Source organism: Octopus bimaculoides, chromosome 1 (genome assembly GCF_046866305.1).
Source record: "Octopus bimaculoides isolate indiv1 chromosome 1, ASM4686630v1, whole genome shotgun sequence".
Classification (NCBI taxonomy): domain Eukaryota; kingdom Metazoa; phylum Mollusca; class Cephalopoda; order Octopoda; family Octopodidae; genus Octopus; species Octopus bimaculoides.
Genome location: NC_142928.1, coordinates 161,652,537 through 161,669,533, shown reverse-complemented (window position 1 = coordinate 161,669,533; position 16,997 = coordinate 161,652,537). Strand labels below are relative to the sequence as shown.

At 34.2% G+C, this 16,997-nt stretch overlaps 1 protein-coding gene across 4 annotated transcripts in view; it reads left to right on the top strand.

Moving 5' to 3' along the window:
• LOC106884425 (protein transport protein Sec24A) overlaps positions 1–16,997 on the top strand; it is an 84,277-nt gene that overhangs the window by 52,537 nt on the left and 14,743 nt on the right. For all 4 annotated transcript variants that reach the window (XM_014935807.3, XM_014935805.3, XM_052972226.2 and 1 more), the window contains 6 exons: positions 602–704; positions 3,528–3,654; positions 11,612–11,721; positions 12,858–12,924; positions 13,744–13,908; positions 16,149–16,405. In XM_014935807.3, coding sequence (XP_014791293.1) covers positions 602–704; positions 3,528–3,654; positions 11,612–11,721; positions 12,858–12,924; positions 13,744–13,908; positions 16,149–16,405 — 829 coding nt within the window. The remainder of the gene's footprint in view (positions 1–601; positions 705–3,527; positions 3,655–11,611; positions 11,722–12,857; positions 12,925–13,743; positions 13,909–16,148; positions 16,406–16,997) is intronic.

Genomic DNA, 16,997 nt, shown 5'->3' with positions numbered 1-16,997 from the left:
AAGAATGACCTCAGGACTTTGAACCTTTCAGGAGAGATGACAAAGGACTGAGATGCCAGGTGCCTTGCTGTACTCAAGAAGACCCATGCTCCATAGTAGAAGTGTTAAGACTGGTCCCTCTAGTGGTGAAAAGTGCTCATGGCAGTACCACGTAAAAGCACCTGTGCAGTGCCATGTAAAACCGCCTGTGTGGTGCAACGTAAAAACATCCAGCACACTCTGTAAAGTGGTTGGTTTTCGGAAGGGCATCCAGCTGTAGAAACCATGCCAAATCAGACTGGAGTCTGGTGCAGTTCCCCAGCTTGCCAGCTCTGGTCAAGCCATCCAAGCCATAGCAGTATGGACAGCGGACATTAAATGATGATGGTGATGAAGAAAGTATAAAAAGAACAATATACTGCAACACTTTTTAGCTAAAACAATAAGCACATATACCTTTTCAAGTATTTTTAACAGCTTCTTATTGTCTAATGGATGAAACCTATACTAGAATAATCGCTATCTCTGAAACTTACTGGATATCTGAATCCTACTTTATCATGTTATCTACTGTAATTCATTGTTACTAGATGTTTCAGCTATTTAACCTTTTTATTTCCAGCATATTCCGTTGTACGTTAAATGCTGTACCCCAGACTGCAGCGTTATTGACCAAATCTCGATTACCATTAGGAGTAATTATCCATCCATTTAAAGATCTTACGGTACGTAGTATTTTCTTTATGAGTTTTACTAGCTCTTCAAGTGTGAAGTGAAGATTATTGTCAACTGAAACAAACTTCAGTACGCTATTATTGTACTAGTATTTATTGAGCCAATAAGTGGGGAGCTTTTATGGTTGCTCACCTTGCTAGAAATAACAACTAGATGGCATAGTAATAACTGAAATATTTTTGATCATAGATCTTCTAGATGAGGGTTGACCTGGTGGTGGTGGTATCGTTGTTGTTGTTGTTGTTGTTGTTTCTGGGTGATGAAAGTCGGTGTATATTAGTGGGATTTGAACTTGGAAATTTGATGATCCAGTTTGACACTTCTGCTCTATATTAATAATAGCTATGTTGTAAAATGTTATTATTGTATCATGAGATAAGCTGACCATTGTATTAATTGAACTGATTACATGTATTATTTTGTTTTTGTCAAACGTTTTTCAGCACTTTACAGCCTTACTATTATTGTTGTTGTTGTTTAATCTGCTAAATGAACGTAGAATGATGAGTTGTTTATGAAATGTATCATAATCTCCAACAGTTTCGTCATTGGTTTCCAGATAATTGTTGTTGATTGATAAACAATTGTTGGCTATGCTAAACATCTGTTTCACCTTTGCTCTTACTGATGTACTTACCAATTTAAATTAAAATCTTCTTAGTAATTTATTTTTGTTAACTTTTTTTTTTTCCTCAATTTATTAAATTTTAGTCAAATTACCATTTTCTCCTAGATAGATTGTGATGTACTTCACCAAACTCATTCCTCCTATCAGGGTTTGACTCATGATCCTTATGATTCAGAAGTTCAGCATGTTAATCACTCAACTGTATTTGCCTATTGTCATAATTATCTGTAGCAATGAAAAGGTCTTTTTAAAATTTTAATTAAATGTTAAAGTTGTGAACAGCATTGATGATTATCTTTTTACTTTTATCTTCTAGTTGTTTCGGTCATTAGTTGAATGAATTAAACCCTAGTACTTATTTTATGTTAAGCCTGGTACTTATTCTATTGGTCTCCTTTACCAAAACTCTAAGTTAGAGGGATGTAAACACACCTACGCCAGTTGTCCTGTGGGAGGACAAAATTTATATTTTAAAATGTGAAATTTCTTATGGTATGCCAGCCATAATTGCCTTTTGTTGGTGCTGGATTAGTTGTTGAATTGCTCCAGTTGCCTCTTCTAGAACAATCTTAGAGATATCTGATAAGCACTCTGTACATGCAGACATAAGTTGTTCAATGTGATGGTTTGGGTTAAATTTCATAATTCAATTATGAGATATTTGACCTAAGATTTTGGGTATGAAGTATAGCAACCATTTTAAATATAGTGAAGAGTTTGTTGAAAGCTACTTTACTACAATACTAATTTTTAATATTGGCACAAGGCCAAGTATTTTGGGTGTAGATAGCCAGATATATTTACATCCAGCACTGGACTGGTATTTTATTTTGGGAACTCTTGAAAGATGAAAGGCAAAGTTGATCTTAGTAAGATTTGAACTCATAACATATAAGACTATAGCCAAATACCAAATGATTCTGACTACTCACTACCCTCTGATATTGACAGACCACGGGACCATAACTTCTTTTTAGCATTTCCAATGCCAGTGTGAAATGTGAATAAACAACCATTAAATATTAATTAGAGTTGATATAGGGAGCATTTGATAGTTGGAAATTACTTGGGATGATGAGTACCCTCTGTAAAAATATAAAATTCCTATTTTTGACTAACATCAAGTACAAAGATTGCAACAGAATCTCTGACAGATTAACTGAGGACTAGGACTTCTGTGACAGAAAAATAGATAATTGTTCAGAATACCCACATTAACAACCTAGGTGACTTAAGACATGTAGGAAAGAAATGTGGGGTGCTATCACCTTCGTTAACAACAAAAGGTTATTTTTTTCCTTGATGTAAAAGTAGATATGAAGTTTGTGTAAGGCTTGTTGCACTGCATTGTTTTGAGATTCAGGTATAAATTGTAGAAACTTTGTCAAGGCAGAGGAAAATAAATCAAGTGTGGGCTGTTTAATGTGTATCTTTAACTTGGTTGGTTGCAAGAACAGTTGAAGCTAATGGATTTATGAAACGACTTCTCTGATATAGACAATGAATGAAAAGGTGCTGCTTGCTGACAGTGGAATATATTTGTAGTAGATGATTCAGGAAGTAGAAATGAGTTAAGGTCAGCTCTTAAGACCTTAATCTTTAAAGTCCCGATATAACAAGGATTGAGATGGTGAATGGAAATTATATGATGATCTACTCAATCCATTCCTACATAGAAAAATGTTTGTTAAAATGGCAAGAATGATGACTAGATTGTATGAGACTGTTTCTCAGACACTTGTATGTATCCTAAAAATGATGTAGTCTTTTCCTTGGTTGATAGAAACAAGTATAATTGGTTTCATGACTTACAGATTTGGTGTGATTTTTGCCAGATTCACAAGTTCCTACTGATTGTTAACTTGGTGAAAACCAGAGCATTCTCTTTTTACTTTAAAGGATTCTCCACATCTTTCCCCCCTTCATTTGATGTAGTGAATTCTTCATTGCTATATTTTATATGAGGTTAACCTTGTTTTTATCATTTCTGGTGAAAGATTATAGAAATTTTAATCCATTTTACCATTTTCATCCCATTCATTTATCTGTTGAATTTATCTGAGTTAAATGTAATTAAAAAAATACTGTTTCAGCTTGTTACTTAATGCATTGAAAATTAGGCATTTATTTTACATGTGTGTGGGTCTTTTTCCTATAACTGTTGTTTTTGTTATGTATTTTGCAGCAGCTGCCTGTGATAACATCCACTGTGATTGTACGTTGTCGTTCCTGTCGCACATACATCAATCCTTTTATAAGTTTTGTGGATCGTACTCGATGGAAGTGCAACCTGTGTTATAGAATCAATGACTGTAAGTGTTTATAAAGCTTTAGTCATTTTATAAAATTATATAAACAATTTTTTTTAATAAAAAAATAGTTATTTTTTTCTATACACAAATGCTATACTCAGCAATTTACAATTGATTATTAGAGTTGAACAAAAAAAAAAAAAAATGGCACAATTCTAGGCCCTATGATGTTTCTAATTGTTGAACTCAACAGTAATGAGGATACATCACTTTCCCAACTCATTTACACTCCATCTTGCAATATTGCACATCCAATAAATCACTGCTGACAGTGCAGATCTTTTATAGTTGCTGTCTATATTTCACTGCTTTATATATTGTTTATATTGCTTTATGTAGAGATACACAAACAGATCTCTGGTATGTAACACAAACAGAGAATCCATTTCTTTGCTATACAGTAATATATTTTTGAAGCTAGCTAACTTTAGTCTCCATACTATTACTAGATCTACCTCTTGTACTAATTGTCAGAATTTATTATTTTCAATTTCCAGTGAACTGTGTACTTCTTAATTTCATTTTAAAATTCCTTGTATTGTTAGCAACCCCAGTGTTTTGGTTAAAGCCTTGATATCTTGTTGCGAGACAGAGATCTGATTGTTTGTGTAACTATTCTTGCATCTTTAGCATATCAATCAAATACCAATTCTTGTTGCTCCTGGGCTTTTGAGTCACAACAATGACAACTAGTATATTAGATTTGGCTGTGTTAACACTCTGGTTTTTTTTTATATCAATCTCCTCTCCTAAAACTAGAATTTTTTTTATTTATTTGAAAGATTATATTACAAGAATTAGTTTATAAAATAGCCTCACCCAAAAATTGATATAGAGCACATTAAACAGCTCAGAAACAGTTTTGATATAAAAATCTTATATTTATATAATCATCATCATTTTTAAGTTGATGTAAAAATTTCATCCATATATATATATATATATATATATATATATGTATGAGAGAACCTGTGAAAGAGGTAGACCCAGGAAAACCTGGGATGAGGTGGTGAAGCATGACCTTCGAACATTGGGCCTTACTGAGGCAATGACTAGTGACCGAGACCTTTTGAGATATGCTATGCTTATCAACATTCAAGAGAGGTCGTTGCCAGTGCCGCTAGACTGGCTCCTGTGCAGGTGGCATGTAAAAAACACAATTTTGAGCGTGGCTGTTGCCAGTACCGCCTGACTGGCCCTCGTGCCGGTGGGTCGTAAATGCACCCACTACATTCTTGGAGTGGTTGGCGTTAGGAAGGGCATCCAGCTGTAGAAACTCTGCAAGATCAGATTGGAGGCTGGTGCAGCTATCTAGTTCGCCAGTCCTCAGTCAAATCGTCTAACCCATGCCAGCATGGAAAGCGAACATTAAACGATGATGATGATGATACAAATACACACACACTAGTTCTTATAATTTATTGATAGTGACTTCATCGAGTGTATGGCTTATTCAAATTGTGAAATGTAGAGATCTGCGCAAGGTTTTGAGTATCATTCTATTCTAATGTAGGAAGCAAGAAGAAATTAATTGAAATGTTTCTACTAGTTTATAGAATGCTGTTACAGAAACAACTACCATCCAAAATTTTGTAAGATTTCACCATCCAAATTATGAAGATGTAGCTGTTGCAGAATCCATTACTTGCTGTACACAGAACGCCAATCTGTGTGACCTGAAATCAACATTTAAAGAATTTTAAAAGACAAAATGCTTTATCTGATGAATGCCATTAGCTGGCATGCATCATGAGTTAATAAAACTGAAATGTTATATATAACATAACACACACATATTGAACACGTCATGATAGCCACTCAAAAGCATACATATACTGTTATATTCTTTTCCGTTGTTATATTCATCATCATCGTCGTTTAACGTCCGCTTTCCTTGCTAGCATGGGTTGGACGATTTGACTGAGGATTGGTGAAACCAGATGGCTACACCAGGCTCCAATCTGATTTGGCAGAGTTTCTACAGCTGAATGCCCTTCCTAACGCCAACCATTCAGAGAGTGTAGTGGGTGCTTTTACGTGTCACCCGCATGAAGGCCAGTCAGGCAGTACTGGCAACGGCCATGCTCAAAATGGTGTATTTTATGTGCCACCCGCACAAGAGCCAGTCCAGGGGCACTGGCAACGATCTCGCTTGAAAGTCCTTACACATGCCGCAGGCACTTAAAATATCAAAGCTGTACATACTGTATATCAGTGGTTCTCAGCCAGGGTCCATATGGCCCCTGAGAGTCTATGAAAGATTTTTTGGGGGTCCACACAACAAAATGATAAATTGGAAACCCATGATAGTATTTTAAGGGTCTCTGAAAAAATTTCACTTTAGATGTATGCATTGGTATGTATTTCAAGCAACAGATTGGTCTCTTTCTTTAACACTTTACATTGTTCAACCTACACAAGTTAATGTCTGAAACCTAAAATAAGAATTTTGAAAGAAGTTTCTATAAAACTAGTTTTGAAACATTGAATGGCTATTGGGGTCCACCAGAATAAAATAGTAATTAAAGGGGTTCATACATAAAAAATGTTTGAGAAACCCTGCTGTATATCTTTGAGCTGGTCACCGACACTATTGTAATTGATTCAAGTTCCCCACATGATCTCTGATTGAGTCAAACAAGTATAACTCCAAAATAATGTGTAGAAGAAATTTTTTCCTTTGTTAGTAAGGGAATGAAAAAACAGAACCCAATTTCAAACTCTCAATACTATAGTAAAGTCAGGGAAAGTGGCTTCACTTTTCTGTTGTTAAAATTTCATTTTTCTCATTGTTATACAAGAAAATCAAGATCAAATTGTTTTGAAAATGTTGCTAAACCATTAGCAAAATTTTCACTTAATTATAATCAGATTGGAACCTGGTGCAGCTCTCCAGCTTACCAGTTTCCAGTCAAACTGTCCAACCCATGCCAGCATGGAAAACGGACGTTAAATGATGATGATTTTCTCAAACAGTTTAATGTTGCGAAACAATATAAAATACAACAATAAATGTCATTTGCTTGTCTTATCAATGCACTGGCACATTAAACACCCTTGTTCTCTTTTCTCACTTCCAAAGCCAGCTTCTGTCATACTGTCACTGTATCTGCACCCATCAGGTCACCTAACTACTGCCTTATTCTCATTAGCTACTCATCCACAACAATTTCACCCCTCCTGGACCCTCTGGAACTTCAGATCACCTGACTTGTTGGAGTTCCAGTTCTGTGCTTTCTATTCATGGTATTGCATGTGCTTCACCTTTGATTTTGAAATAGGCATCTCATGCATAAAAAAAAAAAGTTTCATAACTCAAAATCCCTCAAGTATTTCACTAACTGCATTATTACAGTTCAAGCAAAGAATATGGCCTACAAGGCCTAGAGAAACCTTACTACCCAGTAGAAACCTTACTACTGCAACATCTGTAAGACCATCACTAGAAACAATGAAGGATGCTTCTATGCATCTCACAGCCTACAAGTTCTGTCTACCAAACTATAACTGATCATTTTGGTTCCTTGCCAAAAGATCTCTACCAACTTTGTGGACTCTACTTCTCAACCATGTTGGTCTGTAAGCAATACTAATACAAAGAAAACCCTATATTTGTTACCCAATTTACATCCATTTTCACATTGCAAGCACTAGATAAATTTCCTCCAAAAACTCTATTTCTATATTCTACCAGGCTCACCACTATCTTTAGATACATGCCAAATGCAAAAATACCCCAGATTGCTTCAAACCAATAAGTCCACTGGGTCTGACTATGTTCTTTGCATTGCCCTTAAACATTACATTCAAGGCTCACTCTTATCCTTGTCAATCTCTTCAGTCTCTCTCTCTCAAGTGTGTTCCATTCCCAAGAGGGGCAATTCCTCTGACTCTGCCACATAGTGATTTATTGCCTTCACTTTCAGCATTTCACAGATGATAGAGCGAATCATTAATACTCATCTTCTCCATTTCCTTGAATTTCTCTCTCCAACTAAATGACTACTAATATGGCTTTTGTAGAGTTCTACCAAGATCCAGTCTCCTGTCTTGCCAGTATATTTTCACACTTGAGAAATTTGATGAAACTGTGTTTCTTGTCTCATGGATTGGAGGTTTCTTGTGAGATCCACTATTAAAACATTCTGATGCAGCTCTGTCTGACTCAGCCTTTATTAACTCTGAGATACCTAACGTTTGGCTTCTCCCACCCAGTCTTCCCCTTATATAGATCAACAAAAACAACATTTGAGCGTAGTTGTTGCCAGTGCCGCCGGACTGGCTCACGTGCAGGTAGCACGTAAAAACATCTTTTGAGCATGGTCGCTGCCAGAACCGCCTGACTGGCCCTTGTGCCTGTGGCATCTAAAAGCACCCACTACACTCTCGGAGTGGTTGGCGTTAGGAAGGGCATCCAGCTGTAGAAACTTTGCCAGATCAGATTGAGCCTGGTACAGCCTTTGGCTCACCAGTCCTCAGTCAAACCATCCAATCCATGCCAGCATGGAAAGCAGATGTTAAACAATGATGATGATGATGATGAATCACCACCATCAATGCCTATTCTTATGTGGATGTGCAAATGTTACTTTCCTTCATTCCTCTCTAACCTTTCATACCAAAGTGTCATCTACACACAACCCTAGCACCTCATGCCAAATTTGCATTGACTAATTGAGTTAGAGATCTAGAAAATAATTCTCCAATGAGATCTTAGTGTTCTTTATGCTTCAACAGCCCACAGACACAATCACTACATATGTCTGGAAAGCGGTATCTTGGCCTGTTCCCCTTAAACTTGAACAATAATCAACTAGAGCTCTGAAGGTTACAAATTTTAGATTTTGCAATCAGTGGGAATCTCTCCTTGCAGTTCCATATTTTCAGCATATCAATGATTGCATCACAAAGATGTGATGTCAGGACCAAGAAATACCTCAGCATCCAACAATTACAAACCTTTCACAAAGTGAGATCTAGAATGTTGTATTACTTCCATCACAAGGACAGTGCTGCAGCTGCAGACATCCTAGACCACACACAACAGAAAAGGAGGCCATCCCCTGGATTGGCAAGAAGTTGCTTGCCAAAACCCAATGAAATCAGATCATAGATGTGCTATCTCTTCTGCATTTTCTACTGCTACAGCTGTAACATCTGCTTCTCTGAACTTGCTAGTTTTGTATCACTTCTTTTCATGCACTCCCACCTCACTCTTCCCTTCTTACTTAAGCTTAAGTCCTACTCCTCAGAACATCACCTATCTGAAATTCTTTCCCTTTCCATATTTTTCCTGCAACAATTAACTTACAAGTGTTCAAGAACATTAACTGACTGCTTTTATCTCATCAGTATGAAATAAAATATAAAAAATCAACACAAATTGTATATTCTAGTATTCTTTGAGTAAAATACAGATTATTATCTTTTGTGTGAATTTCTGATTGTTTGAAACTTAATATATTCTCTAAAAAATTTTATCACCAGTATAATTAATTTTTTTCTTTACTGATTATCTTTCTAGCTATTTATTTGTTAGTAATTATTTAATTTTGTAAATAAATGCCTCCTAAAACCACTTCTACTAGTTCTAAAACCACTATAAAATAATGATAAATGGCCCTTTCATATTATTTGAAGTTAGATGTTAAAAATCAAAAGTTAATGCTAAATGTGAAGACAAGATAAGATGCAAGGAATTTCCCATGTTAACATTTATCTTCTCTGATTTTTGAACATGAAATTGATCTTATATGAATTATCTTAAAAAATTTCAGTATATATGTAAAATTTAGCTTTTAACCTCACTAACACTAGTTGATGAGTAAACAAGTGTTTTCATTAGGTCTTTCAGTGAATGTCTCAGTTTTTAATTATGTGCTTGTTCAATTATCTTAAGCAGTACATACAATATACAGAAATTAGTAAAATTTAATGTTGTATTCTTCAAAAGTTGTCATATACATTGTCCTGTTTAAAAATTTTTCATTTCATTTTATATTTTGTTTATAGAAGTAGCAAATATTCTGTTTCTGTATTCAGCTCCTATATTATTGAAAGAAACAAAGTTTACTTAAGAAAAATCGAGAAAATTTTGGTTTTTAGTGGATAGGATGAAAAGTTATGAAACTTTGCCTTTCTGAAATATGTTAGTATTATAAGTAAACAGCTACAATTGAAATAAAATTGGTTTGAAGATAGAACAACAATAACAAAATGAAAAAAAATATAAAAAACAATCAAAATTTTGAAAAGTGTGATGTATTTGATAATCATCAACAATAATTCATCAGACTGAACCTATATGTTATGACATGAATTTATATATTAACCTTAATATATAAGGTGTGGCTGTGTGGTAAGAAGCTTGCTTCCCAACTTTCCAACCACATGGTTCTAGGTTCAGTCCCACTGCGTGGTACCTTGAGTAAGTGTCTTCTATAGCCTCAAGCCATCCAAAGCTTTGTGAGTGGATTTGGCAGATGAAAACTGAAAGAAGCCCATTGTATATATGTGTTTGTGTGTATTTGCCCACCATCCTATCACCACTTGATGACCAGTGTCGGTGTGTTTATATCCCTGTAACTTAGCTGTTTGGCAAGAGAGACTGATAGAATAAGTACCAGGCTTAAGAAATAAGTCCTGGGGTAGATTTGTTCAACTAAAACCCTTCAAGGTGTTGCTCCATCATGGCCGCACTCAAATGACTAAAACAAATAAAAGAATACGCACACACGCACGCACACATAAATATATATATAACTTCACATACATACAGATACACACACACGCACACACAGAAGAAGGCTTTAACTTCTTTTCAATCAGGTTGCTTGTATTTTTTTTCTGCTTAGAGATTTATTCAACAATAGTGGGTTTTCTTTCACTAGCCACACAAGTTCAATTAGATAGGTGCAGTTATGCATACTTTTGTCGAATTTTGCATTTAAGTGCATTATATATTGCTTTGGAATAAGCACTGCTCATTCCCTTACTGCTCTGATAGTATACTCCCAATATGGTATTTAGGTGATGATCATAGTGGCTTTGATGAAGGAGAAGCAGGTGAGTGCAATCTATATTTTATGCACATGCACACTGAGCACCTTCCTCAGTTTCTAGTGCTAGAACCAATACTCATGATCAATATTGATTCACCGAATTAGTGTCATTAAGGTTAAGTATATGTGTCCTCAATGTTACATTGTCTGCTTTGTATAAATATTACTTTTTCTTTGGGGCTTTCAAATGAGTGACTTGTCTGCAAGCTATCTTCTTAATAAATGTACTTTCACAAATATCAAATTGTATTAGTGCATATATCAACATACACATATTTTTAGATTTGTTGCAATTTCTGTGCATAGAGGCATTTACAAAATTTAGCATTTTTTTTATTCATGAGCAGTCTATCAAAATTTTTACTTAAGTATTTCAATATTTCTAATGAAATATCAGAAAGAAAGCAATTGATGATCATGTAGTGTATGAGTTTATTTTAATCAAAAAGTAGGAGTAAAATTTCATACTAGGTTTGTTTTCTCCTTTTTCTATCTGGTTAGGTTATGTATAATAATTTTCAATGACTTTTAGAAATACGTGTAAATATTGAAGCTTTATTTAGCACTGTTCATTAAAATGAAATTTTGTTTTGAAATGTTTACAAAGAATAAAGAACTTTACACTTTTATGTTTCTGATCATAACACAATCAATTTTGTTTATTTGTATGAGGTTTAATTAATCTTTTTTAACCCGAGGTTAATTTAGTATTTATTTACTTTATTTTGTTAGTATAACCTGACATTTCTTCTGTGTAATGTTTCAATTGTATGAAATAATTGTGATGTAGTTGCTATATTGATTCTTTTTCTTTTTAATGAATTGTTTTTATAATCTATATGTTGAAGAAGTTTACAGTCAAATTTCATAACCCTTATTTTCACAATTCTTTACAGTACCAGAAGAATTTTCTTTCGATCCCGTATCAAGAACATATGGAGATCCACAACGCAGACCTGAAGTGAGATCTTCTACAATTGAGTTCATTGCACCTTCTGAATACATGGTGCGTCTTTGAAAAAAAAATTTTCTGAATAATAATTTGCTATTATAATATTCATGTTACGTGGCCTACTGAAGGCTGAATATTTTTGCTCCAACTGAAAAATAGTTTTAAATGAAATTGAGTAAATTTATCTTTAATTTAAACCATTGGTTATATTTTAACATTTTTATTTTTGCAAAATGAATCTTTTATTTCAATATCTAATATTATCTTGTGGTCTGCTTTGGTAAAGCTTCAACAAATCTTAATATACTGAATTATATCTTTACTTTCATATCAAAGGAAATTGCATATTCCTGGACTTGAAACCATAGTCCCAGTGAATAAAGTACAGAGCTGCTCCACTGAGCTATAGATTCTTATATATAAATGTATGTATGTATGTATGCATGTATGCATGCATGCACAAGAATGGCTGTGTGGTTAAGAAGCTTACTTCTCAACCATAATAGTTGTAAATGAGCATCACCATCACACAAGTGATGCTCTTTGTTTTTTAGTCTCCTGTGAGAAACAAGTCTGGCTATGGGAAATATGTCGTTGTTTGGAAACAGGTGAGGGTTGTTGACAGGGAAGGCATCCATCCATAGAAAATCTGCCTCAAGAAACGTTGTCTGACCCATTGAAAAAGTAGACATTAAATGAGAATGACAGTGATCAATGTATTTGTTCATCAGTCAGTTGTTTTATAAATAATATAAATGCTCTGTATATGATAAATGTTGTCTTTGATTTTGTTCCATATTTATAGTGTTATATATGCAGGCTTTGATATTGGTAATTTGGGTCTTGAAAAATTGTAGTATTGCTTATTAGTTTTTCAAATATTCTTACAATATTCAGTAACTATGCACTTCGAAATATACCTATTGTGCAGTACAAACAACAGAACTTTTAGCTATTCTAGATTCAAAAGCTTTTATTTACAAAGAAAGAAATGATTCTTTGAACATTAGTTTTATTTTGATAGTATATGCAATGTATTGAAGTAAAGATTCAGTAGATTTAATCATTCTTTCAAATCTACTGACAAGAGGCTTATTTCTGTGAATGTAGTGTAATAGTTCATTCTTGAATTTTGTCATGAATTTCTTGAATTTGTCTTTCATCCATTCACTCATTTTCTATATTTCCAGTTGCGACCTCCTCAGCCAGCTGTGTACCTCTTTGTTTTGGATGTAACATATAATGCAATAGAAACTGGTGTGTATGAGACTATTTACTTAATTGATTTCTCTTCTCATTGTGACTTTCACTCATATCTTTATTACATCTCTTACTACAAATAATTGGAATAGATAGGTACATTAGTACTGCAGCATTCAGCACTCAGTAGTAAATGTAAACTTTAGCATCAATGTGAAACCCTTCAATAATATAACACTACTTGTAGTGGTAAAAAGCTATTATGCTTAGTGTATAATGGAAGGTTGGCAGCAGGAAAGGCATCCAACCGTAGAAAATCTACCTCAGTTTTTAGCTCTTAATTTGTTAGCTCCAACAATGTTCTCACATAGGTTGCTGTTTATTCTGAAGCAAAACACTTCATCTGACTTACCTTAGAAGCAATTACTGTCTTGAATGAGACTGGAAAGAATCCTTTGTGAAAAACCTTATTTAAATAGTTCATGTAAAAGTGTCAATTTGTAGCAATCACATGTGAGCTATTCCAGTATCATTGCCTAACAGAATGGAGGTGATTCAAAGAATTTAAATTGACATTATTCCTGCTCTCTTAGTTATTATAGTGGTTTTTATTTAGGATATGAAGATTTAGTTTAATTTTTGATTTAATTTTAAAACAAAATTTTGAGATCATTGAGAAGGAATTAGGTTTCTACTGCAATTTGACTCTCTTCAGTATTTGGGAGGAATACAGTGAACATTTGTTTTAAAGGTTACAATTGAAATAAATTGTTCTTTTAACTAATGTTTCATACATGATAAATATTTTTGTAATTGGTAAAATCATTTTGAAAATCACAAATGAAATTTTCTAAATATCTTATTTATATTTTTCAGGTTATCTCACAGTTGTATGTAAAACCTTGCTGGCAGAACTAGAAAAATTGCCTGGTGATTCACGTACACAGATAGGTTTTATAGCTTTTGATAGAGCAATCCATTTTTTCAATTTAGCTGAAGGTCTGTCTCAGCCTCAAATGCTGACTGTCTCTGACATAGATGGTAAGTTTACATGTTGCTAATTTTTATTCTAGATTCTGTGGTTTTACAGTTAACCTCTTAATGCATTCCATATCATTGCTCCACACTGGTGAGCCACGAGATGATGCTAGGTGTGCAGCAGTGTAACCTGAATATAATTTTTTTCACTATACATAGGCGTAGGAGTGGCTATGTGGTAAGTAGCTTGCTTACCAACCACATGGTCCCAGGTTCAGTCCCACTGCGTGGCATCTTGGGCAAGTGTCTTCTACTATAGCCTCAGGCCGACCAAAGCCTTGTGAGTGGATTTGGTAGACGGAAACTGAAAGAGGCCTGTCGTATATATATATATATCTATATATATATATATATATATATATATATATATATATATATGTATTTGTGTTTGTCCCCCCACCATCGCTTGACAGCTGATGCTGGTGTGTTTACGTCCCCGTAACTTAGCAGTTTGGCAAAAAGTGACCGATAGAATAAGTACTAGGCTTACAAAGAATAAGTCCTGGGGTCAATTTGCTCGACTCCAGCATGGCCACAGTCAAATGACTGAAACAAGTAAAAAAGAGTAAAAGAATACTTTTAGTTATATTTTTAGTTCAGGTGTGCTGCTGAATTTTGAAAAAAAATATAAGTGTACCGCAAGTGAAAAAAAGGTTGCAGAACACTGTTCTATGTTATTCTTATATGACATTGTTTGATATGAACAATCTTCTTGTTCTTCTTGCCTTTACCAGGCTATCATTCATGCTGCAATACTTACTTTACATTATCTCTTTACATCTGTCTTAAGTGCTGATGCCTCTCAGTGAAGAAATAGAAAGTAGTCTTTTTTTCAAACTGTCTTTCTTCTTGACCTATTTCTCATATTGTTCCGACAGAGATTGCACCCAAATCTGTGACTCTTCCCACCTGCAACTACTATAAGTAAAAGCAAGTCAGATTGGCACTCCTAGTATGAGTTGTGATTCTTTTATAGTTGATTTGTTACTAATATAGAGACCATTTAAATCATAGGATCATTTGTGCAGAATTTGTTACTAGTTGTAGCAATCACATGCTACATCCATCTGAATATATCTTATTTCATCTTGAATGTATTGTTTGAAATATTAAGATGTTAGCACCATCATCATCATGAAATATTGAATTCTTATTTGTCACAGAAAGCTCATGAAGTTATGTTATATGGAGGTAATTTGGTTGAACCGACCCTAATACATGACTGGTATTTTATTGATAGGACACATGGATGCAGAGTTGACCCTTAAAAGATTTAAATTGAACTCAGAACAGAGAGATATTGAAAACATTATAACTGGCACTTCATAGTTTCTGCCTTTTAGAAGTTTAACCCTTTTGATACCAACCCACCTGAGACTGCCCCTGATTTTATGATACAAACTTCTTGTTTAAAAGTGATCTAAACTAAAGCCTTTTCTCAAAATTCTATGGCAATTTTGTTCTAAACACCAGACTAAAAACAACATGTGTTTTACTAAATTTTTTCTTATTTCTAAAATTAATTGAATCAGAGCAGTGTGTTTCAACAGAAATATGATAATGAAAGGGCGAAATAAGCATTGTTTTGTCCTTTTAAGCAAATTATGTTAGTCTACATGCTTCAGTAAATCTAGTTGGAAAATGGATAACATTCCCAATTTGTCTTTAGAAGTGGGTTGAGATTTGAAATCTTGGTTGGTCATAGTTCAAACTATGATGAACAGTTTTAACTTAATTACTCAAGTCTTAAGTTCATCAGTATTTCAAATATCTACATCCTTTCCACTAAGTTAAAATTAGAAAATTTTTCATCAGGAAGAAAATATAAGTTCATTTAACATAATAAAGATATTTCTGATTGACAAAATGTACTTGTTAAAAAAATTTTACAACTTGTATTATTGGGTCTCAACTAGTATCTGTATGGCTCTTGGAGGTCCATGTAAAATTTTGCTGTTGGAATTTATCTGCATTAAATTGGTTATGCTTTTACAACTTTGCAAAATATTAAAAAAAATTTTTTGTGCTCCAACATGACTGCAGCCGCATGGCTGAAACAAGTAAAAGAATAATTCCTAATAATATATTGTAATATGATTTGATAAACACATCAAATGGTTAGGAGGGTCCATCCAAGTAAAATAGGAATCAAGGGGACCCATTGGTAAAAAATGCTTGAGAAACTTCGATGTAAATGAAACTGTCTTAAAGGTTATAATTGACTATTTTGACTTTTTTTGTAGATATTTTCCTTCCATTACCTGACAGTTTGCTAGTGAATTTACATGAAAGCCATGACCTTGTGCAAGACCTGTTGCAACAACTTCCTCAGCTTTTTGAAAACAACATGGAAACCGGAAATGCACTAGGAGCCACTTTAGAAGCTTCATATAAACTTCTTAGTCCAACTGGAGGAAGAATAACTGTGTTTCAAACATGCTTGCCTTCAGCAGGACCAGGAGCACTTCAAGTTAGAGAAGACATTTCTAAATCAAACAAGGTATGTTGTTATAATTTTCAGATTGAATATTCAATGGTTTTTATGAGAAGCATGGCAATATAAATTAGATAATATTACTACATAATTAGATTAGAAAAGAGATAGAAGTGTATAACATGTAAAAGTTCTAGCTGGTGGCAACAGGACAGCAAGTTGTTGACAAATATGTGCATACTTTTACTTGAGCCAAAAAGAGAGCCAATGCATGGTTGCTTGATATGCTAGAAATAGCAGCCAAATCTCCTTTGCTTAACACTCTGCTCTCTTGACTAGTGCCAGTGCCATGTAAAAAGCATCCAGTACATTATAAAGTTGTTGGTATTAGGAATGGTATCCAATTATAGAAATCATGTCAAAGCAGACATTTAAGTTAGGTGCAGTCCTCAGGTTCACTAGCTCCTGTCAAGCCATCAACCCATGCCAATATGGAAAGCAGATGTTAAATGATGGTAAAGCAGACATTAAATGAGATTTCATTTGATTGAAATAAGTTAGATAAGCATTTTTGGAAATACTTGTTGAGCATTTTCAACATGTAGACTGATGAAGGGAGAGGAGAGTTAAGAAATTACAAAAAGTGGATGTAGCAAAC